The 26,165-nt window shown below is 49.0% G+C and overlaps 1 protein-coding gene across 3 annotated transcripts in view; it reads left to right on the forward strand.

The window, feature by feature from the left end:
- The window catches only part of CECR2 (CECR2 histone acetyl-lysine reader), a 105,309-nt gene extending 79,559 nt beyond the window's left edge, over nucleotides 1-25,750 (forward strand). For 2 of the 3 annotated variants that reach the window (XM_069807731.1, XM_069807732.1), the window contains 11 exons: nucleotides 3,999-4,155; nucleotides 7,738-7,867; nucleotides 8,156-8,193; nucleotides 8,296-8,387; nucleotides 8,673-8,799; nucleotides 10,206-10,636; nucleotides 11,781-11,909; nucleotides 12,037-12,859; nucleotides 14,900-16,307; nucleotides 17,165-17,270; nucleotides 17,551-25,750. In XM_069807731.1, coding sequence (XP_069663832.1) covers nucleotides 3,999-4,155; nucleotides 7,738-7,867; nucleotides 8,156-8,193; nucleotides 8,296-8,387; nucleotides 8,673-8,799; nucleotides 10,206-10,636; nucleotides 11,781-11,909; nucleotides 12,037-12,859; nucleotides 14,900-16,307; nucleotides 17,165-17,270; nucleotides 17,551-17,556 — 3,447 coding nt within the window. In that variant the 3' untranslated portion in view covers nucleotides 17,557-25,750. The remainder of the gene's footprint in view (nucleotides 1-3,998; nucleotides 4,156-7,737; nucleotides 7,868-8,155; nucleotides 8,194-8,295; nucleotides 8,388-8,672; nucleotides 8,800-10,205; nucleotides 10,637-11,780; nucleotides 11,910-12,036; nucleotides 12,860-14,899; nucleotides 16,308-17,164; nucleotides 17,271-17,550) is intronic. The other variant, XR_011328886.1, reaches the window with a different exon arrangement.
- The last annotated feature ends 415 nt before the right edge of the window (nucleotides 25,751-26,165 follow it).

The following is a 26,165-nucleotide window of genomic DNA, read 5'->3' on the forward strand; positions in this document are numbered from 1 at the left end:
AGGAAAAAATTGGCTTGATTCTATCAGGCTGTGGCATAATCTCTCGCTGTAGATGTAATGAAAACGTAGTTACCTGGTGTTTTGTCAAACCCTGGGAAATTAAACTGCAGGGAATATCCCACGTGAGCCAGGGTCAGGGGTTTCCGCAAAACAAAGGAGAAAGTACAGTTCCCCACAATAAATATAATTACTTAGAATAGATAAATAAAAGGAAGGAAGAACCTCTCATCATGCTGCAGATAAAAGCCTGCCAAGAGGAAAATAAGACCCCAGCAATGGTCAGTTTGGGGCCAGAATTGCTCTCTGCAAAGCCCACCGTGCAGGAAGCCGAGGGACACGTGTTTGTTCACAGGCAGCAGAAATCCCAGAGGAGGAGGGGAGTGGGAAACACATGGAGCCTGAATGATGCTAATCAGTACCGCAGGTGCTCCAGGTCTGCAGCGGCAGAGGGCTGTTAATTGCTGCCTGTGGGCCAGTGAAACGTTTCCCGTGAGCGGGGGGCCCTCCCCGGCACCCGCTGCGCCGGGGCGTGGGGAGCCAGCCAGCGCGAGGGTGGCGACGCTCGCGCCGGCTCCCCAGCAGGACGTGGCAGTCGTCCCTGCCGCGAGGGAGCCAGGGAAGGTGCCAGCATGTCTGATGGCTTGTTTGCCGAGCGAGGGGTGGGCAGCAGGCGGCTCTGGGGGAGAAAACCTCAGCCCGGTGCAGGGGTGACCCCTTCCTCCCAGCTCCGTGAGCTGGATGTTGCTTCGGTCCGAGATACAACCGCTCCATAGGCTCCTAATCCTGCGGGGGATTTCTCAACAGGTGGTTCAGATTAGCTCCTCATTAGAGAGCTGCCTGAGCAGCACCCTCATTAGGGCAGCGCTGCAGAAACTGGAGCAGGGAAGGTTTGGAGGACGAGGGGCCGGGGTGTGTGGCTGGAGGGGGCTGGGGTGCCCCGAGCACCCGTGTCTCCTGGCCTTCTGCCCCTGAAGTCTGATACCCACTGTCTGGAGAGCAAGGCAAAAGGCGGAAGTTTGGCCCTTTCGGGGTCCCGGGCAGGGGGCAAAGGCCGATGTTGTGTCCTGGAGTGCTCTCTGGCGGAGGGAAGGAGGCGGTAATGCTGCGGTCGCAGATGCGAGGGGTGTTTTATTATCCTCCAAGTGGGGAGGAAGGTGGAGAAACATCCCTTTGCTACCTCTTTGGTCAGGAAGGAAGTTTAACATGTGTTGGGTTCTTGTTTTTATCGTTCCAATAGGCGTCTGCTTCCATCACATCTAGTAGGAGTTTACTTGTTGGTTTGCTTATTTTTTTTAACCCTGAGTTGAGTACATTCATCCCCAATGGGCTTAAGTGGAACACCAGGCAGTAGGTCCCTCTGAAAATCAGGCTATTTCTGTGTCTGAAGCATCTCAAAGAGCCCGTGCCAGGATTGCTGCTGCCCTGCAACCGCTGCAGGGAGCAAGCGCAGTTGTTGTGAGCATCTGCTGCAGCCCTTGGTGCTCGCTACACTATGCTTGTGGTTTCTGCTTTTCCTTTTCTTCTCTTCCTTGATCTGCTAGGATGACATCTTGTTCTTTGCTTCAGATTGTTCTGTCGCTTTGTCGATGCTGTATTTGTGGTGGGTTGATGTGGAACATGGTATAGATTCTGCGTCGCGCCATTACAGTATAGGGTGCTGAGTGCACCCTGCAGGCTTGGAGAGCCCTGGTGTGAGCACTGCAGCTTGGATGTTTTGTTTACATTTCCATAGGACATGAATGGTGGAAACCGTATGAATCCAGGGAAAGGGAAGGTCTGACCTGTGCACCAAGTTGAAGAAATCAGTGTGGTATGCCAGGCTGGCTTATATCTACTGGCTGGAGAATCTAGAGGCTGATGGTCACATCCTCAGTAAAATATCTTGGTGTACCAACTTCTGGTGGCTAGTTCCTGCTCACCCCTTTCTCTTCCTAATTGCTGCACAACCTGATGGGTTTTGGTTCCTACTGCAATTTAAAGATTGATCAAAAAAGTTAGGGGAAAACTGTTGGACAGTGGTCAGGATCAGTCCTGAAAAGAAGTTGTTTGCAGTGCATGAGTAGAAAATCTGATAGTAGGGCAGTTGAGAAAGGGATATTAAAAGAATCAAAAGTGGAAATGTAGAACCCGATTCTGTAGGTTCTGGACCTCTTGTACCTGGCATAGCAGTTTCAGTCCTGGGCGTCCTGGTGTTTGGATATTGAATACTTGGAGGAAAGGCCTGAGAGAGACAACTGGAATGATTAGGGAGCTGGAAGGACTGATTTATAAGGAAACATTTAACTTAATTATAGAACCGTGGTAGTTTTGTATAAGCGTCTGAGGAAGCCCATAAAGGCTGGAATGTGGCTGAAGAAGAGGCGAATTTATGTTCACCCAGAGCAGTGTAACTAGGAATAATTGGATGGAACTGAGGGGATAAGAAATTAACTTTAGACTGAATGTGAGGAGAAGCTGGCTAACGTAAAGGTGTATGGACTCACAGAATAGTTTCCCTAGGAAAGGGGTAGAAGAGTGAGGTACTAATATTTGGCAAAGATAGGCAGAATTCCCTTGTGGTAAGATTGTGCTGTGGGTTTCACCTAAGAGGATCAGCACAGAATAGTGGTTTTGCTCTACAATCTGTCCCTAAATGCATGATATGGTCCTAATGTCATCAAGAGTCCCATCACCCTCTCTTGGACACTTCTTCATGGCTGTTGGTAGCTGAAGCATAATTCTCTTAATATATTGTTGCTGCTGGAGGCAAGGAGATAATACATGATGCTTGTCCACAGAGAGCTGCAGGGGGAGATTGTAGGGCAGTGCTGTGTAGGGAAAGGGGAGACAGAGGGGGAATGAGTGTACAGTGAAACCAGACAACATTTCTAGGCATTTATCAAAACACCCCGAGGTTCTACTTCTAGGCAATGAAACAAGGACAAAATAGTAATCATGGTGCCAGATTTTTTTCTGGGGATTAATAATGGGCCTGGAGAAGTTGATGGTCTGAACAGCAGCCAAGGGACCCCAGCTGATTGCTAATCCTCAGGAAATGCCTTCTGCCTAAGTGGCAGTTGCTGGTTATTCCCTGAAAATGAAGGTGGAGAAAACTGTATGCACATTGTTCTTTTCCGGTTGATATTCCCTGCTGATAGGGCACACATATCTTGGTCTTGCAGAAGTCAAAGAGGTGGGAGTGGCTGGTGGATGACCAATTTATCTGTCTTATAATTAAATTAAGCTAATAAAGGTAATTCCACACTGCCATATACATACCTCCCACTTTATTGGAGAAATAGGAGCAGGCAATTCCTGGTCTGGGAAGCCTGCAGTCTAAGTGGGATCAAACAAAGCCTTGCAGCCTGCTGGCAGTGGGGAGGTGAGGAAGTGGGGCAATAAAGAGCCAGGCATCCTTGAATGAGAAAACTGGTTGGGGGACCCAGAAGGAAAACTGTCCAAACAAACAAGCAAGAGCTAGTTCAGGGGAGATTAGCACACAGAAATATGGCAGGCCTTATTTTGAATGGGAGAGGAAAACACTCCAAAAGATACCTTGATGCAAGGCTCTACCAGCCTCTTTTCCTATCCTAAGTACTTTGTGTTCTATAGCCAAGCCAGGTTTGGCGGAGTAGTCCCTTCTGCTCATGCTTGCAACTTAGGCCTCTGCTAGCTGGAAGGGGTAGAGGTGTTGTGTGGGGGTGTCAACAGCCCGAATCCTTTGCCCAGAAGGGAAATACATGTGGTGCGACCCTGGCAGAGTGGCAGCTTGTCTAACCCATTGCTTCTCCTTCCTTTGTCCCTGTCTCAGTAGGATTTCATTGCTTGACAAATAACTTTCCTTTACATGTTGCTTTTCATCCAAGAATTCATATGTACAAATCCTTTTTATTCCTTTCATTTTTTCCCCCAGCCATTCATTGTAGGTATGCTTTAATACTTGCTCAAAGTAAACCTGCCTCTGCTCAGACTTTAATAAGCCAATGCATTACAGTTTTTGGTGTACCATTTTGTTACAGGTAAACCCGAACGTGCTGAGTTCAATGGAGAAGCAGAGGCGCAGAGAGGAAGAGGAGGAGCGCCAAATCCTTATAGCAGTCCAGAAGAGGGAGCAGGAACAGCTGCTAAAGGAGGAGAGGAAGAGAGAGATGGAGGAGAAGGTCAAAGCAGTGGAAGGTACGTGCAGCCAGTGTGAAGCAGGGATGGAAGCTTTCAAAGCCAAGATTGAGATCTTGAATTAATATCTGCCATTTGCATTCCTCCCCTGCCAGACCTGCTAAGGGGAATATCTTTTCTTGCACTTACCTCTGATAAATTGGTCTGACTGTAGCTTCTTTTCCTTTGTCTAGCTCCCTTGGTGTTGGTGGCTGTTCTCTAGTGCACCCTTCAACTATGTTGTCTTCCTCAAATCATGCTTATTTTCTCCCTTGCCCGAGCTGTACTTTTTTTTCCTGCTATTTGAGTTGTTCCTCATTTCTCTTCTGTCTCCCCACTTGCGTCCTCATGGATTTCCCTGTGTGCAGGATTAGCTGGCTTTGCTCTTGCTGAATAGCATTTGGTCCTTTTGGCCCAATGCATGATAAAAGAAGGATTCCCTTTGAGGAGAAAGGGAAGGTGACAACATGGGAGTAGCAAGAGTAGTATTTTTATATTGCTACTGGCCTTATCAACTGGAGAACTAAAAATGAGGGGACCAGGCTAAATAGAGCACCAGAAGTGGCAACTTCAGCTGTTGGTCTTGTTTTTTCGTGGTTTTGAATTAAATGCTGATTTAAGCTGTTCTGCAAGAAACAGCTGTGTTGTGTTTAATATGTCAGATCGAGGCACAGACAGCAGGCGTCCTGCCAGTACATGTCAGCACTGGTGTCTAAGAGCAGACTAATTTCTGACCACCTTCTCCCTGTCAGCATCCCTTACGAGGATTCCTTTATCTGCTGCTTTCGCCGCAGTGGCTGGCTGGGCTGTTGCAGTTCCAGGGAAAGGCTGAACATCTTCAGAAAACTGTGGTGGTAATGTGTGGCAGTATCAGTATCGTGAATCCTTAAGTGGATAAAGAATCAGAAAAGGAAAAAAGATTAAGTTCATGCAAAACTTGTAAACTTTCCAAGATGAAACAGTCTGCTACCAGATGTTTGGTAGCAGACCAGATGTTATCTAAGAATAGTTTCTTTTACCTGCTTACTTTTCTAACCTTTAGAAAATCCAATTACTTGCTTGGCCTTCATATATTCCTGGTTACCAGTCCTAGCTAATCCGGTGCTTTAAACTGATTCATCCAGCTTCCATATCTGCCACAGATATCTGTTTCACCTTGGCAAATTGCATATTCTCTGTGCTTTAATTTTATTTTGGTTTGTGCAGTTTCTTTCAGTTTAGTTTAAACCTGTCCCTAGTCGGTTTAGGCTGTTAGTCAGTTTGGGAGAAGTCTCCTTTTAAGCTGGTGCAAAAGCTGTTCGGAAAGGTTGTTTTAAATGGCTGACTTGTTCAGTTAAATCACTGCAGTATTTTTCATCCCTAGAAACGGCAGCTATTGAGGTGAAACTTTGGCTTCTTAACCATCTTTCCTTATTGACAAGCACACCCTCCATTAGCATTTACTTTCATGACAGTTCTTATGATGGACAGAAAGTGATTTGAAAATGAAGTAATTAATTTTGCTTGGTTCAGACTTGTTAAAACTGGACATCCGTCAACAGAGGTTTTAGGGTAACAAAGATTTTCATGTATTATGCAGTGTGTTTGGGATTTAACATTAATTTTGTAAGGTCTTCTGTAGGAGGATGATGTGAAACACAGGGTGAAATATCTGCTCTCTGATGAACTTCATCAGCACTTCACCTGCTTCTCGGTTTTGGACTGTATGCCTGTTTTTAGATCACGTTCCTGTTTCCAGTCTGGCATTTCACTTCCTCCCACTCCAACACATGCCCCAGGTAGCGAGCCTCCTGCTGGGCCCATCTGTACTTCCCTGAATTTATGAGTTAAAGCAGCTTTCTAGATTTCTACCACAACAGCAGGTTAGAGTTTCCCAGTTCTCTTCCCAGATGCTGCTCCAACATTCTGTCTCACACATATGACTTCCTAGCTGTTTGAGATCCATTTTAGGGCATTGGTGAGATTTTGAAAGCTGCTGGGTAGGACTCAACCCAGGCCAAGAGCATGACAACGAGCTCTGCTAGTGATCTTTAACATCCTTTATTAATCACTTGCTGTGGGAGAGGGACCCACCATTAATCCTGAATGAGCTCCAGTCTGGTACCAGGGCTCCCTTGATTCCTGTCAGTTTACCAGGTCAGATCCTTGGCAGGCCTTGATGGATTTCTAAAATCTACATCACCTTACCTCTTGGCTACTGTTGCCATGAGATTTTCCTTTTGCTGCCCAAATCATCTCCTCATGTTTTACTCAGCTTTCTCACTTGGGCATCCATTACGATGTCATCTAAGTGGTGCTAATTTTACAGATGAAGCATTAAGTACTGAACTATGCTTGGACAGACTCAGATAATCTCTGTTAATGCAATTTGATGTTGGACTTCTCATCATTAAATATTATAACAGATGCTGTTAGATTCTGCAGGGCATCTAAGATGCAAGTCCTGTCTTCCCAACTTCAGTGCTACCCAGAGTCTTCTAACAGGAAACTTGGACTTTCTTTTACCAGTCTTTGACATATCTGGCCATGGACCCCCCTGGAAATACCCACCTTGTAGCTATTCTTAGTTTTCTTGTGCCCTCAACCCCCATCCCAAGTTTGCTTTTGACTGACAGAGTAAGACAGTAAATTAATACTTTTCCAACAGAGCTGGTGCTTCTTGAGTCTTTGGCGTTTTCCAAAGATGGAGCCTCTGCTAGAAGGTGTTAGCCAAGTCTCCCCCATCTTTCTTTCACTCAGGGTGTTCCCTGATGTGGCCTGTTTTCTGGGGTCTTACTCCTATAACATCTCTCCTTGAACACTACTTTCGCAGAATTCTTCTCCTACAGAAAGTTGGTACAACCACAGGTGTTTAGTAAGTCAAATGAATTCACATTTCCTATAAGAAAAAGGAAATGAGGTTCATAAGAGCCCATAAACTTTCTATTATGAAGCAATCTGTTAGCCAGCTGTCTGGTTGCAAACCACAGGTTATGTTACCAGCGTTGCTTCTTCCTGTCTCTTGCCTCTTAAACCAAAGCTGTCCCAGTGGCCCTCCTGTGTGGCAGCTTGCTCGCTCTGGCTGCTGGCCATGAAGGCCTACCTGAACAATCTTTCCAAAGCTAGCCATGGTGGTGGAGGATATTAATGACCCCAGTTACTCAGTGCCACTCAGCTGGTAGAACTTCACCCTTCCCTCGGCACTGCTCTTCATCCGTTTCAGTGCAAAACCAGCTGCCTTGAGTTCACCCGGCTGAGGTGAGGCATCTGAAGGATGGTAACTTAACAAGCCAGCTCTTTCCATAGTGCTGATCTATGCCTAGGTCTGTGCATTGAACACACCATGGTCACAAATTTGTCTGGAAGCCGCCTAGGGTAGCATCTGTATCACAGTAATGCTTCAAAATCAATGATTGTAAATTCAAGGGGAAGTGAAGAGGCGTGTTGATGGTGCGCTGTATTCTCACCTCCTCTGCTCCTGTGCTGTTGCTGCTTTTGCTGAAAGAACAAGAACGTTTCACTGGAGTTCTTGAGAGATGCAGGACCTGCCTTTGTTTTCCCTGCAAGATGTTGTTGACAAGGAGTGCTGAATGGTTTTTCACCTCTCTTCCCTCCCCACTGCAGAACGGGCCAGGAGGAGGAAGCTTCGTGAAGAGCGGGCCTGGCTGCTGGCACAGGGGAAGGAGCTCCCCCCTGAGCTTTCCCACTTGGATCCCAGTTCCCCTACCAGGGAAGAGCGAAGGACCAAGGATCTGTGAGTATGCAACTGGGCATGCAGCATACGAGCGCATTGAGGTAGTGAGTACAAGAAGGACAGGAGTGTGGTCATTCACAGGAATGAGGAGGGAGAATTGAGGTTGGAGAACAGTGAGGAATAAGCTGAGAAACATCTGGATTTGGTCCATGCTAGAGGAGTGTTTGTGATAAGGCCTATTTGGCAGCATTATGGCACAGTGTGTGGAGTAGAAGGGAAGATGGAAATACGAGAGCATGTCTTACATGTCCTCAGTCTGCATATTTACTGTTGTGCTTTCCATTACAGCTTTGAACTGGATGATGAGTTCACAGCCATGTACAAAGGTTAGTCCTGCCCCAGATTTCCCCCTTGCATGACTTGCTCAAAGCAAAAAACTCCTCTGGGTGTGTGTGTGTAACCATTCACCTTTCTTTTGCTACTGCCAGTTCTAGATGTGGTAAAGGCTCACAAGGACTCTTGGCCCTTCTTGGAGCCCGTTGATGAATCGTATGCTCCCAACTACTACCAGATCATTAAGGTATGGGAAGTGGTCCAGCCATCTTGACTGATGCACTTTGTTGACTGGGATGCAGTTTTTTGGAAGTGTTTTGAAGTTTTGTGTCCTGTGTTACCCTCACAGTCAAACTGCATGACTCCAATGGTCCCTTCTAGCCTTACAAGTCACGGAAACCAAAGATGAGGTGCTGCCTCTCAGGAGGGCAGCCTCCACTCCCCATCCCCTCTCTGTGAGGAAGCTAGCTATGCAACTTTGTAAACCCCAGTATGCTTGCTGTAACTGAAGGGACATTTTGTTGTGTTTCAGGCCCCCATGGACATCTCTAGCATGGAGAAGAAGTTGAATGGAGGTCAGTACTGCACCAAGGAAGAATTTGTGGGCGATATGAAGACCATGTTCAGGAACTGTCTTAAGTACAATGGTGAAGGCAGTGGTAAGAGCAGTAAGATGCTAAGTTCATATATTTGCAGTGCTCAGTCAAAGCAAGCAGTGATCTTTTCCCACTCACCAGTACTTGGTTTGTGCTTATTCTCTTTCAGGGTATTTTTGGGAGGCTGGACAAAAGAGTAGGAGCTCCTAAGTAATATGGCCTAGGGCTTTAGCGAGGTTTTTGGCACAATCTGGTCATGCTGAATTGGGGCATGGCATCCCAAGGGACTCCCATGTTGGTAGATGGTGAAGGTAGAACATACAAAGAGAAGAAAGTCTGTTTGTTTCTGAGCTCATTCCTTCGTATGCTTGTGTGTGTCTGTGTGCCCCTTTTTTCTCATAATATCTAACACAGACTTTGAAAAGCATTGGAGTCTGGTTAGCTCCCAGTGTTTGTTGAGTACCACAGAAAAGTGAGGAATGAACCAGGCTTGTAGTCCTTTGGATGGAAAATGTAGGTTTTAGGTTCCTTGGCTATTGAATGAACAACATGAGTCTGCAAATGGGAAACCCTGGGTTTAATTGCCATGCCAGTTAAAATTCTACGTGTTGCTTAGGTAAGAAATCACTTCCCGTATGGTAGGTCATCACTGCAGACTGTGTCTCACCAGCACGGCCTTGAAAGGGAAAATAGAGCTGCCTGGCTTGTCGCTGTGGGCCCCAAGTAAAAGCATTCCTGCACTGCCACTGAGAGCTCTGTTTCCCCAGAAACTTCAGAGTTAGTTTAGTGGAAACAACTGGAAAGTCATTTGCTTCAAGCCCTTGTCATTAACACCTCTCACATGTCTTTTCCTTCCTATCCACTCCAATGAAAAGTAGGAGCCCCTCTGAGCAGAATTGTACTGTGGAAATGATGCAATGGGGACACTGGTGTTGGCAGTAGCTTTCGTGTCAGGGTCAGCAAGTGCTTTAGAAACTGTACATGGATAAATATGTTTGCTGATTTTTCGTCTGTCTTGTAGCATGCAGCAGAGATTTGAACGAGTCCAAGAAAAGCCTCTGAATGTAATCAAATAGCATTGCTGGAAGTTCACATTTCTTCTCTCAGCGCTCTGCTGGCTAACTCTGCAGGTCACACATCTCTGAGAGCAGAGGTGGTGCTTCTCGTAATGTAATTCTTGGCACTATGCTGGAACACTGAGTTAATGCTGACTCTGCAGGCTGTGCCGCTAATGGTACTTTGTCATGCCTCTGTGCCTGTCCTCTGGTGGGGTTACTGAACAAATCTGATGCTGCGTTGCTTATGGAGTTTAAGAACATAAACCAAAGTTGACTAGTTAGAAACACGTCTTCCTCAAAGAAACTTTGTGGAGGGGAGATGAGTTATCTGATGGGGAAAGTCTGATGTTGCTTAATTGTTTCTCTCTATAAGGCTCTGTCCCTGATGTTGTTTGGTTTTTTTGACTGCAGAATACACCAAGATGGCTTACAACTTAGAGAGGTGTTTCCACCGAGCAATGATGAAGCACTTCCCTGGGGAAGATGGAGACACAGATGAGGAGTTTTGGATCAGAGAAGACGGGAGACGAGAGAAGAGGAGCCGGCGGACTGGCCGCTCCAGCACAGGCAGTGTTTGGACTCGGTCGCGAGACCCAGATGGACCGGGCAAGAGGCAGCAACGCCTGGAAAATGGAGGAAAACCTCCACCATATCGAGCTACTTCCAGGGCTCCTGCTTCTTCCTCCTCCTCCTCTTCCTCCTTCTCCTCGTCCTCTGCAGAGGATCCAAGTGGCAACCCAATGCAGCCTCCTCGAGAAGTGGGCCCTTCCAATGGACGAGGTTTTCCTCGCTCTCTGCAGTACGGTGGCATGCCCAGCCCTGTGCCACATCCCGGCCAGATGGTAAGGAGCAGTTTCTGCTGTTCTTCACCCATCAGGCCTGTGGAGGGAGGGAAGTAAAGGGGAATGAATCTCTACTGTGAAATCCCTACTGCATGGCAAGAACCTCTTCCCAGAGATTAAGGGTCAGGGCTATGCTTTCTACAACTGAAACTTTTCAGCCCTTAGATTTAAACTGGTACAGTTTCAGTCTTTGCCACACTACCTGGGAACAGTCTCCTAATGTTTCCCATGGCTGGCATGCCCCCATGTGGGCTTGCACCAGCTCTGGCTCCCCAGTGCTCTTCTTTCCTTGGACAGTTACCTTGTTGTGCATGGAAAGCAGTCACATTTCCTCTTTAATCTCCAGTTTATGATGCTGAACAAGCCAGTCTTCTTTTGTCTCAATTGTTTACAGATGCCTGGTAACTTTGTGCCATCTGTGTACTACTGCATTCATGCCTTGAGTATTTATAAAAGCAGTAAACAAAATCAAACACAAGGCCACCCTGGACTGCAGCAGTGACCTCTCTTTAGCCCAACATTTCTTCTCTGAATGCCACCTGTTCTGCCTCCCCTCTGGGCTGTTCCTCACCCATCCTTCACTGCCTTTTCCATTTTAACCAATGATGTCTTGTGGTGTGGTGTATCAGCTGCTGCTCTGAGATCCAGGCTATCCCTTGCCCTGTTAGCTAGAGATCAAACAAAATTTTTAGAGCAATTCTTGTGATGCAGATAGTGGGAGGCAGTAGGAGAGCTGGAGGCAACAAGTATTTTGAAGGAAACTCAGCACATTCCGCTGTCATCCTAGTTCCGCCATCATCCTACTTTCCATACTCTTGTGGTCCACTCGTCTCCTTGGAGTGAACCACTGCCCCCTCCAGTCTTTTTGCTTGCTCCCAAGTAGTTGGGTGGCAGTGAGTGTATTGCAACCTTAAGCACAGGGACGCACGGCTGGGGTGTGAGAGAGAGAGTGGCTTTGTCAGGGGAGCTGTGTCACCTCGTAGGAAAGAGACTACAGGTTTTTCGTGGTATCTCCAAAAAGCCCATCTGCTCATCTGTGTGGTTCCTCCAGCCTTGGCTTCCCCTCACCTGCAGCAGCTCTACTGCCTTTCTGCGCTTCACAGATTGTTTTATTTCTCCCTCCCACACCCCCCTCGTCCCCCAGAGACCAGCCGTGCCAGGAACGTTTGGTCCCCTGCGTGGATCGGATCCCACGAAACTGTACGGCTCGCCGCGAGTGCCTGAGCCCCACCCCGGAGACCCGGTCCAGCAGCACCAGCACTTTGCCATGCAGGTAAGAAACGCTGCAGCCAAGGGATTCAGCACCTCGGGACCTGCAGGTCTCCACCGCTCCTCGGTGTGACGGCTCTCACCGAGACCCACCCTGCCTCTCTCTCTCTCTCTCTCCCCCTCCTCCCCAGCCGGCCGTCGGACTGAGCGAGCACCGCGGGCACAGGCTGGCTGCCCCGGAGAAGCAGGCGTGTGCAGGACCAACCCACATCGCTGGCCTCAGCCCCCGGCCGGGCACCCTGCAGCTGGGGCGCGTCAGCGGCCCCCCACCCGACACCGTCTACCCGCCGGCCCAGTTCCAGCAGGGCTTCCTCCCCCCGAGGCACAACGGGCCCCCCATGAGGCCGCCGGAGGGCTCGGAGGTCCCCCCGGGGCACATGTACCGGCCCTACAAGTACCTGAACCGCACGCACCCGGCCCTGTGGAACGGCAGCCACGGCCCTGGCAGCCAGGGCGCCGTGGGGCCGGAGGAGAAGGCGCCCATGGGGCCGGGGCCCTCGCTCCAGCCCCGCGCCCTGGGGCATATGATGGACCCCCGGGCCATGAGGGCGCCGCTGCCTCCCAGCCAGTGGACCGAGCAATCAAACTTCCTACCTCACGGGGTGCCTCCCTCAGGGTATATCAGACCGCCCGGGAAAGCCGCCGGCCAGAGGATGCCGCAGCCGCCGGCCGCTCTGTTTGGGGGACCGCCTCAGGTTCAAAGAGGGTGCCAGGGCGGGGACTCCATGATGGATAGCCCGGAGATGATCGCCATGCAGCAGCTGTCCTCCCGCGTGTGCCCGCCGGGTGTGCCTTACCACCCTCGCCAGCCGCCCCCGCCGCACCTCCCCGGACCCTTTCCCCAGCTGGCTCATGCCGCCTCTGCCGCCGGCATGCAGCCTCCGAAACCCATCGTGGGGAACGGGAGCTCGCAGGATCCGACCAGTCAGACCATGGAGCCGGAGAGCAACCAAGGTAACACCTCAAGAACCCGCCCACCAAGGCAGCAGCCCCTGCCTGTAGCATTTGACCTTCCCTGCCTGCATCTGTTACCTGCATCCCCCTGCCTGCCTCCCCTTTGCTTCCTGCAAGGCATCCCTCCCGCCTGCTGCACAGCACCGCCATTTCCCGTGCCAGGGCAGACCCTCTGCCCGCTGGTGTGCGCTTGTGAGGAGGGAGCAGGAGCACCCCTAGGGCAGCTTTGTTGCTCTTGGGCTCCAAACTTGTAGGGGCCCAAACCTTAATTGTCATGCAGATGCACAAAATCTATGTCTGCAAATGTGGCTTTATCTGGATTTTTGCCACTAGAGAAGTGGAAAATACGCCCTGACCTTCAGGCTCACCAGAGCCATTTTTAACCAGTGGCTTAGGCTCAGCAACAAAGGCAGGGGTTTTTTTCTAGAAAATAATTAAAATCTTGATAAAACAGTTGTGGGGCACACAGTTTTTACACATACCTTTTTATTTTTTTTTAATCTAAATTGGAATATATTTGCTACTCCAGCCATCGCTTAGAATTTTTTAAGATTGTTTTGTTCCACTGTAGACTGCCAGAGGTCCCCTCTGTCCCAGCTATACCTGCAAGTTATCAGTTTGCCATGGGGTGCAGATGCAAAGCATAGGCTGTGATGCTTCTAGAGCTCACTTGGAGTTAATATAAAAATTGGATCTGCAGAGAGTTAGGTAAGGAAAGAAGACGTTATGTGAATAACTGGTTTAAATATACTCCTTTGAGTATATGTCAGTACGGCTTCTCCTCTGAAATGCACACGTGCCTTGTGAGCTCTCAAAATCTTCACACAACAGGACTGCCTGAAAGCCCCTGAGCAGCCGTGTCAATTCAGGTGGGGTGGCAGCGTGTCATGTGTACCGTCACAAGTTTCTTTCTAGTTGAATTTCATTCATTCTAGCTGGTAAACTAGAGATCAAAAAAACCCCTTAAAAATAAAACAAACCTAAAGTAGAGATCAAAAAACCCCAGAGATCAAAAAAAAAAAATTTTTTTTTCATTAATTCTAGCCGGTAAACTAGAGATCAAAACCCTTGCATCTTTTATCAATCCCTCGTGTGCCTTGCACTAAGAGGAAACTCTTTCCTTGTGTGGCATTGCTTAAAAGTCATCATCGTTTAACTGTGCTGGATATAGAACAGAGACTAGGGGAGGACGCTGAGTGATTGCAGGGCAGAGTAGCCGCATCTCCAAATCACAGTTGGTTAAAATATGGCTGTGATCAGCTTCACAGCATCTTGGTGTGTGGTAGTGCTTCTGCCCAAGATGTGGGCAAGTGGGGTTTGTGGACCAGAAAGGGCAACACAGCCTGAAATCAGGCTGCCATTACCCTGACTTCTTATCTTGCTATCATGTGGACCCCACTGTGGTATTTCCCAACTCTGCCTTTCCATTAGGCAGCCTCTGCACACCCACGTGTCAGACCAAACCCACGCGTGCAGTGTTACTCCAGTGGAGGTATGACTTATCAGTGGCTTGCAAATTACAGTGTGCTGTATCTTGAGGGTTCAGTCCACGTGTGGCATCTTTCCAAGAGAGGTGCAATCTCATGAGTAATTTTTAAAAGAGCTCTTTTAAAAGAAGCAGCTACTGAAAGTCACCCAACTTTGTAAAAATGCACTCCAGAATTGCTAAAGGTCTCTGAAGGGAAGACTGTGTGATGGGTGTGGGTGGCTGCAGCCCCACAGAAGAGTGAGTACTTACAATGGAAGGACCTTCCTGGCTTTAGAAAGTCACTTCTTTTTCTCTTCTATTTGCACAAAAGTGGGATACTTTTTCCATCCAGATGTTAGGGACCTGTCAGGCAGAACTGCCCAGCAACTCTGGGTCAGCCGCAGCAAGAAGAAGCTGAAAGGCTACTTTGGTAGACCTGGTTAAGCTGGCAGGAATTACTCTTTGGCACGTGTGCTTTGAGTGAGCGTGAGTAGGCGCGCATATGTGTCGGGCGGGGAGGGCCGATTTCCAAATTTAGTCCAACGTGTGACTTTTTTCCCCTCTCGTTCCAGTGGAGCCACCGGCAGGCGTCGACGAGAAGGCTCAGTGCATCGGCATTCCTGACGGGGCCTACGCCAAACTCCTACCTCATCCCAAGCCCCCGCTGCCCATGGAGTGCACCAGGCGCGCCTTGCCCCCGGACGGGGAGGGGGACGGCTCCGGTGTGAAGGGCGACCTGAAGGCAGGGCAGGGCAAAGGCGCGTGGCCGGCAGAGAGCAGCTACGCCGGCGGCCCAGGCTGCGTGAGGGACCTGATGCCCGCCCCCGAGAGAGGGGGTCCCCTGCCTGAGAATGGGGCGGCGGGCGAGGGGCCGGCAGCCGGCGCCGAGGGGAAGGGGCTCGCCGCCAGCCTGCTGGAGAAGCCCCTCTGTGGCGGCGGGAAGGCTCTCCCCGAAGCGGCCGTGCCTTGCATGGGGCAGGGCACCGGCCTGCCCGGCGTGGACGCCGGCTCCATGGGGGCTGCCCCCAACCAGTTCCACCCTCTCTACATGCCTGGTCTGGAATACCCGAATTCGGCCGGGCGGTACCACATCAACCCCGGCCTGCAGGGGTTCGGTCCTGTGATGGGGGGGAAGCCGCCTCCTCCCGCCTCCCACCCCCAGCATTTTCCCCCACGGGGCTTCCAGCCGAGCGGCACCCACCCCGGCGTCTTCCCCCGGTATCGGCCCCCCCAGGGCATGCCCTACCCCTACCAGCCGCAGCCTCAGCCTTCCTACCACCACTACCAGCGACCGCCCTACTACGCCTGTCCGCAGGGCTACTCGGACTGGCAGAGGCCTCTCCACCCCCAGGCCAGCCCCAGCGGGCACCCCGCCGCCCACCCGCCCCTGGCCAGACCCCCTTTCCCGGACCGGGGGTCCGCCAGCGGCTTGCAGGGCTGCGAGGCACTGGGCGCCGCCCTGGCCTCTCCCAACCGCATGGACGTAGCGAGTGCCAAAGAGGTTTCTCCGAGCGACGGGCAGGATCTGGGGCCCGAAGACGAGAAGTCCGAGGAGTCCCAGGAAAGGCCGGAGAGTCCCAAAGAGTTTCTTGATTTGGACAACCACAACGCGGCCACGAAGAGGCAAAGCTCGGTGGCAGCGGGGGAGTTCCTCTACGGAGCCCCCCCACCGCACCTGGGTTCGGGGATGGGATTTGGCCCGTCGGCTTTCCCTCCCCACGGGGTGATGCTGCAGACTGGCTCTCCTTACGCATCCCGACATCCCGCCAGTCATTTCCAGCCCAGGACATATGGATCGCCCATGAATGCTCACCTGTCTCATCATCCGGCCTCCGGCCAGGCCAACGGCCTCTCTCAGGAGGGACCCCTGTACCGCTGCCGAGAGGAGAACGTAGGTCACTTTCAGGCCTTGCTGATGGAGCAGAGAGGCAGTGGAGGTGGCATGGGGGTGCCACCCCAGGACTTGTATAGACCCTCGGGGTAAGACCGTGTTTTCTACGAGAAGGCAAGGCGGGAGGGGGATGATGCCTGGGTGACGATAAGTGTTGGATATCCTTGAAAGGATATGGCTTGAAGTCAGAGGAGATGGCAATCGAAGTTGGAAGGCTATCGGGTGACTCTTAGGCCCTTGGAGTAAGAGGTCTCTTAAGCTGGAGTGAAAGTCTCATTGCAGCTCCTTAAAACAAGTAGCAACAGTTATGATGGAGACCTGTTAGCCTGTCCCATCCATCCCCACACCAGTGCTTTGGTTTATCTGATAGTGTTTTGTTAATGTGTCATCCAGGGCGGTGCATCTCTTAATCAAATGGACTTTTGCCATTTTCTTTGCAAGAATTTTATGGCAACTTTCTCATAGTGAGGCAGAGTAGCTAACTAAAGTGGAAATTAGCCTCTTGTTATGAATTCCTTTACTTCAATGTTGCCCCATTATCTTCTCTTCTGACTTTGCCCTTCATCCCTTCGTCTCTGTCTCAGATTTCCCTCACAGAAAAGTACTTCTTACTGAGACTGTGCATATCACATTTTATTCCTGAATGGAAAATTCTGCTACTCCAAAAATTCCCTGTTCAGATTTTATAAATGTGCTTCAACTGTTACTGTTTTGTCATAGTCCCAGCATGACAGTGCTCCTTCTAGCATTCAGGGAGCTTGGCTTACAACTAAGCTATTGGGGGAGTGGCATGGATTAAAGGTTGTGTTTTGGGGAGAAGCCAGAAAGAAGAATACACGAGATGCATACTTGTATGCGAATGTTGTATGTATGCATTCGACAAAGTAGATGGGATTTGCTCTTGGTGTTCATGTGCTAAAACTCTCTCCATTCAACCTGGCTCCAGAATGCAAATGCATCAGGCTCAAGTTCCCTTCCCGAAGATGCCTACAGCAACCATGTCCCGGGAAGATCTGACGTCACAAAAACCATCAGCGTTGCCTCTGGATCAAGTAAGGGCTGCTAAAGAGAGCAGAGTTGAAATGCGAGTCTTTCCCTTCCCACTGGTTAAAGGAGTAAAGTATTTGATGAGAGGGGAAGCGCTGGAGGAAGCTGGGAAATGAACTACTGCTGTGCAGAGGAGTTGGGGATGTCTCTATGTCTTAGCTGACTGTAAAACGTAACCTAGGTGGACGGGCAGTGCTAGCTTTGAACTGGTTGCATGCAATCATGAGGTTACTCCTTTCTAAAGCTGCCAGTTAAAGTCTCCAACTCTTGTTCTTCCTCTTCCAGAGCTAGTCCGAGGAAGGAAGGACCTCACGAAGACGAAAGCCACACGTGATTTGGACAAGGGGGAGGAGGGGCAGGCCTTCCTCCCACCCTCCCCTCACCCAAGCAGCATGTAGCTTCCTGGGTCCGTGGAACATGGTGCCGCAACGGCTTTTGTGTTGGAAACCTGGAGCGGTGCTGGGCCCCAGCCAGCCAAGCAGCTGGCTCGCCACCGCAGGGCGAGCATCGCAAACTAGTGGCTTTCCATGACCGGAGACTGCGTCTCGTTCAGGGTTTGAGGGATTTTTTGGGTGGGGAGGGCGGGGGTGGGGGCGGAAACTTTCATTGACTGCTAAACTCAGGTATATTTTTCAGGGTGGAAGAGGACGATGATGGAATTTTACTTGTAGTATTAATGTGTGTGTTTTGGAGCTGGATCCAGTTTACAGAATTTAACCTGTTGCCTTTTTAAATAAATTTCTGTTGTTGGTGAATGTATTGTACATAACGGGGGAGGGGGTGGGCCCAGCTTGTAGTGGGCTTAGCACTGGAGGAATCCTTAACTGTTTACAATCATATCACACTGAAATCTTTCAGGATAGGGTGAGGGTTTGGGGGGAGCGGGGAGAGGTGAGGGAACGTGTGATGGATGACTTGCTGTCCTCCTTCCTGTCCTCTGCAACCGAGACACGACCTGATGGTTGGTTGACTTAATAGCAGGAATTGCTCAGGAGCATAACGTGTCCTCCTCTTTCTCTTGTCTTCTTCCTCCTTCCCCTCTCACCCCCACCTCCACCCCTCTGGATCTAGGGCCTGAGTGCACTTCCAGCTCCTGTCATCATGGGGGAACAAGGAAACCAGGACCAGGAATTGAAACCAGGACAGGACACTCATGGCATTGTCCCTTCTGCTAGTGTAATACCCTTCTCCCTGCCTTTCTCATAGGAGAAATGTATGCTCTAGAAAGCAGAAAATGACATAACTGGTCATCTTAGGCTTCTTTCAGTGAAACCAGTGGAGCAGCACCTATCCAGTAGAACAAATAATGTGCAAATCTGTACTGCCCTGCTGCCTGAGGAGTGGAGACAAACCCCCACCTTTCTTTCTCTGTCCCTTGGCTATATTCACTTCTTAGCAGCAGCGAAGCAGAAGGTACCCTGTGGTTCCTGACCACTCTTGGTTGCCTGTGAAAGAACAGCATGAGGCTGCTTTGGGGGGAATGGTTGGTTTGCTGCAGTGTGAGACGTTTGTTGGCTAATGGCGTTGGGTTTGTGTTTGCAAGTTGCGGGTGAATCAGTAAGCACTGATTTGAAATCAAATGTAGAGGTGGCATGGCTCAGGGGATGAGGGACGAGAGGGCTTTGTGCTGGAGTTGACTTGGTTTACCTTTGCCATCATTGATGCTGTAGCAGCAAGTCCTACAGGGCTAGTGGCAGCTTCCCTCAGAGCCTGTGAGCAGTCTGCAGGGGCTTTCCTCACCAGTTGCAGTACTGCACTGGGGAACCCCTGTGCGCCAGTGCTTTGCCAGGCACCAGTGTTTAAATGTAGGTTTGACAAATGAGTTTCATATGAATCTCATCTGCAGACATTTATTCACATCTTAAATGTAACAAGGAAATACAGCTGATTATTCTTGGGGGAGCTGGGGTAAAACAAGGTGGAGTTGCTGTGTGAGAAGATTGGGCAGCAAGATCTGCTGGGTCCACAGCCGTAGTGCAAACTGCTGGTTGCCCTGGCGGACAGCGGTATGGTTAAAAGGAGGATGTGCCAATGTGTTGGACAGATTGTGCTAGCAAAAGCACAAGTGGCAGCAGACATGAGGACAGAGCAGCATGTCCTTTAGTCTGTGGTACCAGCTAGGGGAGGGTCTTTGTCTCCGGGTTATCTGGAAAATTCTTCTGGCTGCTTTGTTGTCTTGGATGGTGCCATCACCCATATCTTTAGCTGGATTGCACTAGCATGCATGACTGCATCACCTTTGTCCTGATGTGTAGATCTACCGTGTGCTGGCGAAGCTGTTTGAGCAAATGGCAGGTAGCATCTGACTGAGCCATTACTCCTTCTGTCCTAAGCTTTTGAAAGAACAAAAAGCCTAAAAGATGAGAAAGGAAGCACTGCCACATTAGTGCCCAATTACCAATGAGTCCCACTGCTCTGTTGCTACTGTACTTTTGCCTGTGATGAGCTGTGTAGGGCCAAGGCATTTTCCAAACCTAACAGGATTTAAATTTCTTAATGCTATTCCCACAAGCGTGTTTATAAATGCAGTTGTTTGTACCCACCGCTGCAGCTAGCCTCTGAACTATAGCTGTTGTCTGCTTAGTCCAGTGAATTGCCTGGGACAGCTGGCTCCTCCACAAAGGAAGACTTCAATATAATGTCAATTACTTACAATCTCTATCTATAGATGCCATTACGTTATGAAAGGGAGATTTTTTTGTCATGGGTTTTTTTCTGTGTTTGTGTTCATCTGTCAGAGAGCAATTGTCACTGGTGGATTGGTGTAAACTGGAATAGATGATCCTGAAGGTTGTCCTTTGACTGAGAAGCAGGTAATTGCTCTCCCCACCCAAGAACATTAGGCTATGGCTCATCTAAATTTGTCCCAGATCTGAGGGTCTCCTGCTGGCTTGTCAGCTGGCAGCGGGTTTCCAGAGGTGCCCCAGCTGCTCAGAAATGCAGGTCTAGATCCTCCACTGAGGAGGTACTGAAGCAGTAGTAGGTATTTATGAAAAACTGTGCAAGTATAACTGCTCTTCAAGACAATAAACCTGGACAAATGAAAGCATGGTTGCTTCTTCTTGTAAAGTAATCTTTAGTTCATTGTAGATATAAAAATAATTTGAAATAGCACATTTAAAAATAGAGGAACTGTAAAATACAACTTGTAGCAAAGTATTCGAAATTCTGGAAATGTGAATGTAGATTCTGCAAACAACCCCTGCTGTACTTCAGCCTGTGTCTTCTGTATCACAGACAGTTACCTGAATATTTGAAGTGCCTTTCATTCAGCTCATTGTGAACTTTGTGGAACAGGAGGGGTTTGGAAGCTATAAAAAAAACCCCACCAAGCTGAAACACTCTTGGCCTTCAGACGGAACTGGCACTGAAAACATGGTTCTAGTGGTCATGGTATCTGGATGAGTACCAAGCCCAGATCAAAACAGGGGATGAATAAGAAAGGCAAGAATTGCTTGTGGTCTGCCTGTAGAGTGTAGTGGAGTGTTAGTGATAGATACTCTGAGGATCCTATGTGGAGTGTGCCACATGAAGATATTATCCCTCACCTGACATCTTGCAAATCTGGGAGAAGGGCTTGACTTGCAGATTGTAGACAAAACAGAGTAGTGAAGCTGACTCCTCCTGGGAGGGTTTCTAGGTAAATGGCTTTTGATGTAGTCAGTAATTCTTATTAAAGTGACTAACAAGCTGCTGTTGTGAAGACACATGGTTTATATTAGAAAAGTACTAATATAGCATTGGAGGAACTATGGCTGGGCTACAGGGATAGGGCTATCCTGGGGACAGGGCACATGAAGGTGTAGAGCTGCTTGTGGAATCTTAGCTCTGAGTTTCCAGACTTTCAAATGCTTTGTTCATAAGTGTTTGGCTGGGTTTGGTGGTTTTTTTTTTTTTTCTTTTTATGATGACATCTAGGGATGCACCAAAAATCAGAGCTCTATCTCGGTAGGTACAATCTGAGCAAATCACAGAAAATGGGCACCCCTCAGAGGGCATGGGGCTGGGAGTGGATTGCTGAGATGGAACACCAGTGGAAATGTACAGGGAGAAGCAGAAAATGTGAATTTTATAGTTTATGGTTTCCCAACCAGGGCTGTTTTGTAGGTGTTGTGAAAGAGACGGGTTTAAGGAGGGATTTAGAAGAGAGTAAAATGGCAGCTCTTTACGTGCAGAGTGGTACTTTTTGCCATGGGTTGGCATACAATGCAGGAGAAATGTAGCTGCATTTTAAAATATCCTGGCATTTGAGTGCCATACTTGTGTCACTATCTTAAACGATATTTTAACACAATACAGAGAAATTGTGGACTCTGATTGGAAGCCCTCTTTCTCATCCCCCAGCGCTGTTGTAGTATAATATATTAACTGTTGGTCCTTTTGCAGCCAGCATCCTGAGCTAGTGACTTTGCAAAGTTTCCTGTAGCTATTACTTTTCCCATACAGAGGATGTGTTTTGCTATAATTATGGATTTCTTGTTAAACGAGACTATGTAATACATAGAACAAATATGATGCTGACCATGCTTGAACATGCCAAAATTTTCCAATATTCTCAGGAGAGTTTTCTATGCTACTCTGGCTTTTTAGCCTCTTGCTCTCCCCACCACCGTCTCCTTTGCAAGTGGTGTGTGGTGTTCCCAAGATCCTGAGATGTTCAATTGCCATTATAAGTGCCATTGTATAAACTCCCCTTGGGACTCTGGAAGCTTTGGGCATCTTAAGTCCTACAGGCCCTGGCAATTCAGCTAAGTATTTTAAGAAGGCCAGTCACTGAGGCTTCACAGTGATTTTTTAGCTGTGTCCAGCAGAAGTTTGCAGTCCATAAATTCCATGCTGTGACCCACCAAACCACTCAGTAGCAATCCAAGGCACCAGCCTGCAATGAGGAGGACAAAAGAGGAAAGTAAATTTGAAGCTTCAAGGCCCAACTGGTTTGATTTGTGACTTTAAAGTACATGGAGACACTTTTCTTGGAAGAGCTTCTGATTCTTTCTTGTCTGCCAAATGCCTTTCCCATGCAGACTTTCCGAAACAAATCTCCTGTGTATATTTTTGTAAGTGTGGTTTCTCGGGGTCTTGGAGAGCTATCAGCTTCTTGATGTCTTATCTGAACGCTACTCACAGAGGCTGTCTTTCATTCTGCTGACTGAGGCAGTTCTCCTGCAGCTTCTCACCCCAACACTTCTCCATTTAAAAAGAAAGTATAATTAGAAAACAACCTTCTTTTTTTCCCTCTATTGATCTCTGTCAGTCTTCTGTGCATCTCTGTGTTGAGCCTGGGCTGTTGCTTTGCTCTTCATGGCTTTGTTCTGCTTTCCTTTTCTGAGGAGGCGGTGCATTGCCAGATGCATTGTGGAGTTTTGGAGAAGGTGTCAAACCAAGTGATGGAGAAGCACCATCCTGAGGGGTGGCTTGGAGAAGACAAACAGGAGAACTGGTGATGGTGTGGTTGCCCCTGGTTCCCCTCACTGCAGACCAACCATGCAACTGGGTCTGTGCTTAACCAGAACTACCCCTTAAGAAGTTTTTACTGTGGTGCATTGGTGTTAGAGGAGTTTGCTCTTGCAGAATTCCTGTTTTGCTTTTAGTTCGTCACTGGTGGTTGAAGAGCAGGTGTGTGTGCTGTGACATTTCTGTAAGGCTGAGATTGAGATAGCAGGCTGTGAAAGTAGCATTGCAGCTGCAGGCCATGTGACAAGCTTTAAGAGTGTGTGCTTATTGTAACTGAGAAAGCATCTCAAACGTTGACCTTCCAGCCTTTCCCCATCTGTACCTGTTTAACATACAGATGGGGATAAAGCACATTCGGGCTTGGCAGGACCCCTGCCGCCCATGCGGAAGGAAAACGCTTTTAACCAGCACATAATGAACTACGCGCTTTGGTTTTCACTCTCCGCTGCCCACCTCCCTCTCTGAAAAAGAACTGGGGGGGACCCATTTCCAGCTGTCTCCAAATAGGAGCTCCTGGGATGACAAGCGCAAGGCTCAGTCTACCCCTAGGCAAGGAAATTCAGGACAGGGTTGTATGTATTTGAAACTAGATAGTAACATCCAAGTGTACCTTCAAAGTGCAGGTGTAGCAAGCTGTGCGGTGCCATTCCCTTTTTGATTACTCTCCTGCCTTGGCTCACATGCAGTATTTGAGAGACCATGGAGCATTCTGTAGTTTTAACACTGCTGGCCTTGCACTGACTGGGGGGGGGGGGGGGTGTCCTTAATCCACAGCAGTGGCCTAGATTTCTTTTGGCAAAGATTTTCTTCTTTTTGAAATATGGATGTCAAAGTGGACAGTACATCCAGGAGAGAGCAAGAGCTACATCCACCAGTGGAAGAGGGGACAAAGGATTAATTAGGGCTGAGGATTAATTGGGATTTTCACCAAGTCTAGCAAGTCCCTCTGTCCTTTGCCCCTTTTGTTTGGAAACACATGGCTTACTAGCAGAAGGGCAGGAAGTGGAATATCTTCTGAATGAAAGTGGAACTGACTGTGTGGGCAACATTCCCTTGTTATGGACAAAGTTAGACCAGATGGCCATCAGGGATTCCTTTGGCCTTCAAATCAGTAAGAGGCAAGCAGATACATAGTGCACTGAAAAACTGTTGAGTACGTCAGAGGAGCGATCTCCCTTTCTGAAGCCAGCCAGGCACCTACAGGAGCTCGGGCCTCAATTTTTAGTCTGGAAAGTCCTCTGATCCCCTTTTGTCTCATGCACCAACACTTCCCCTCTCCTTGCTTCCTAGCTTTCAAGTTTCTTTCCCTCTGCTCACTTTGCTGCAGTCTGTTGCTGTCAAGTGCAAAGATGAAAGCTCACTGCCCACGCGAGTAGAAAGGCAGAAGGTTGAACTTGCCAGCTGTCTCCTCTGCACATGCATATATAAAGCAGGTGGGGAGTACACATTTACTGTCCTCATGAAATTAAGGTGTCCTCAGTGGCTCACTGGTGTTCTCCCACATGCCCCCAGGGTTTGCCACCCTGGCACAGAGTTGTCTGTCCCTCTGCCAGCACAAAGATTTGCTCCTGGCCCCTGTGCAGCGTTCCCGCGCATGATCCTGGCGTGCCTGCCTCCAAGGGAGCTTAGGTTTAAAATATATACTATGTACAACCATGAAAACTGTTGCCTCTCTTGCTTGATAGATCAATGAACACTGCTGCCTGATCTTTTCTGAGCAATAATAATGTGCCGCAGTGCAACTTTGACCTTCCCATATTGTTTCAAGGAACGGATGGCTATGAAACACTGGGGGGTTTCACAGTTTGAGTGGGAAGCAAGGTGCTTTCTGTGGCCCTGCATTTTATCTATGTCACGTTCCTGCTTTCCCAGTGACTGTTGGATTGATTTAGGTAGCTGAGAGAGAGCTGGTTGCTTCCTCTGTTTGGGAAGGTAGAAGGGGAAGGGAGCAAGTTGGTAAAGTTGAGCCTTGTCCACAAAGCAGAGCACATGGAAGAGGGGTGCCTGTTGCTGCCACGGAGTGAAGGGTGGGTGGACCACCGATTCAATGCCTCTGGGGGAGGAAAGCGACCCGCTGCTGCTTCACCTGGCATTTATGGGGGAGGTAGCAGGAGACCCTATGTCACTATGTCCATTTTTCTGAAGTTGGGTGATGTTGGGGTTTTTTTTGTATTATTGTAAGTTTGTAAAGAATGTAATCTGTCTGTTGGGGGCACAAGGAGAAAACGGGGGCCTTTCTCTCGTTGGGTGAGGCTGTTCTTATGTTGCTGTGTTTTTTGTTGTTGGGCGGGGAAGGAGTTTAGGGGCCACAGGGGCAAAAGCCTGGCCCCTGTCAACTGGTTGCAACTGTCCCAGGGCAACGGGAGGGTGAGCTGATGCTGTGGCAGAGACCTCCCACACCAAGCTGTGAAAAGAACCCCTGCCTGCATCCTTCGGTGGGGGAATCTGATCTGCATGGGGCTTGGGACTGGGGTGTTTTGCTGGGTGGTGGGACCTAACGCTCTAGGGCTGGTCCTGCTCGTCTTCATCTCGGTTAGAAACTGAGCTGGTCAACTGCCCGTGCTGTTTAGGAAAGGTTGGATTTGCTAGCCCGAATTTCGCAGTGGAAGGAGTTCATGCTGGAGTGGCTCACCCCGGTGCTCCTCTCCGCAGTGGGGGCTCAGGTGCTGCACCTCTCCGTCGCCTGGTGCCCAGGAGCCCCCCCGGCTCTCACCCCCACCTCCCTTCCTGTCCCATAGAGCACAGTGTCAGGGATCCTCTTCTCTCTCCTGCTGCTGCAAAGTTGTGTGAACTTTCCTGGTCAATACTGGAAAGGGGAATGCTATTTATTTTTATATTGTGTATATTTTGTCTTGGTCTGCTGATTACCTTTGTTCCCCAAGAGCGACAGTTACCTCAATAGTTAGTTTAATACTGTGTGTTGGGTAATTTTTTTAAAGAACTTTTTTAAAAGCTTGATCCTTGGAGGTCTGTAGATTTTATTTCCATATGAATTGGTTATTTTGTATAAAGTACGTTCTTAAAATAGCAATCACCCATGCTGTATGTGTGTTTTCTTGTCTCCTGGATGGTCTCCCTCTTCCTTTGTAAGGGGGGAGCGGATGGGGGTGGGAGGGGAACACAGAGGGCTTGTTTCAGAGGGACAAAGCCCTGGACTGCAGACACAGTTGTACCACCTGAAAGCCATTTACAAGAGAACACCTGGAAAGCTAATTGGGATTGTTTCCCCTTCTGAAACACAGCTGTCTGCCTACGAACAACCCAGTTGTGGAAATGAGATGGTGTCACTTCTTTTCCCCAAAGTCCCTGGTGGGCTGTGGGTTCTTCTGCAGCCCAGGTGTGCTGGAAAGCCTGCCTTCATCCCCAGAACACCACGCAGTCTTGGGTCACAGGTAGTCTGTTCCCCCACACTCACCCAAAAACCACTCTTTGCTTTAAAAAAGGTG

This window comes from Haliaeetus albicilla, chromosome 19, assembly GCF_947461875.1.
Source record: "Haliaeetus albicilla chromosome 19, bHalAlb1.1, whole genome shotgun sequence".
NCBI lineage: Eukaryota > Metazoa > Chordata > Aves > Accipitriformes > Accipitridae > Haliaeetus > Haliaeetus albicilla.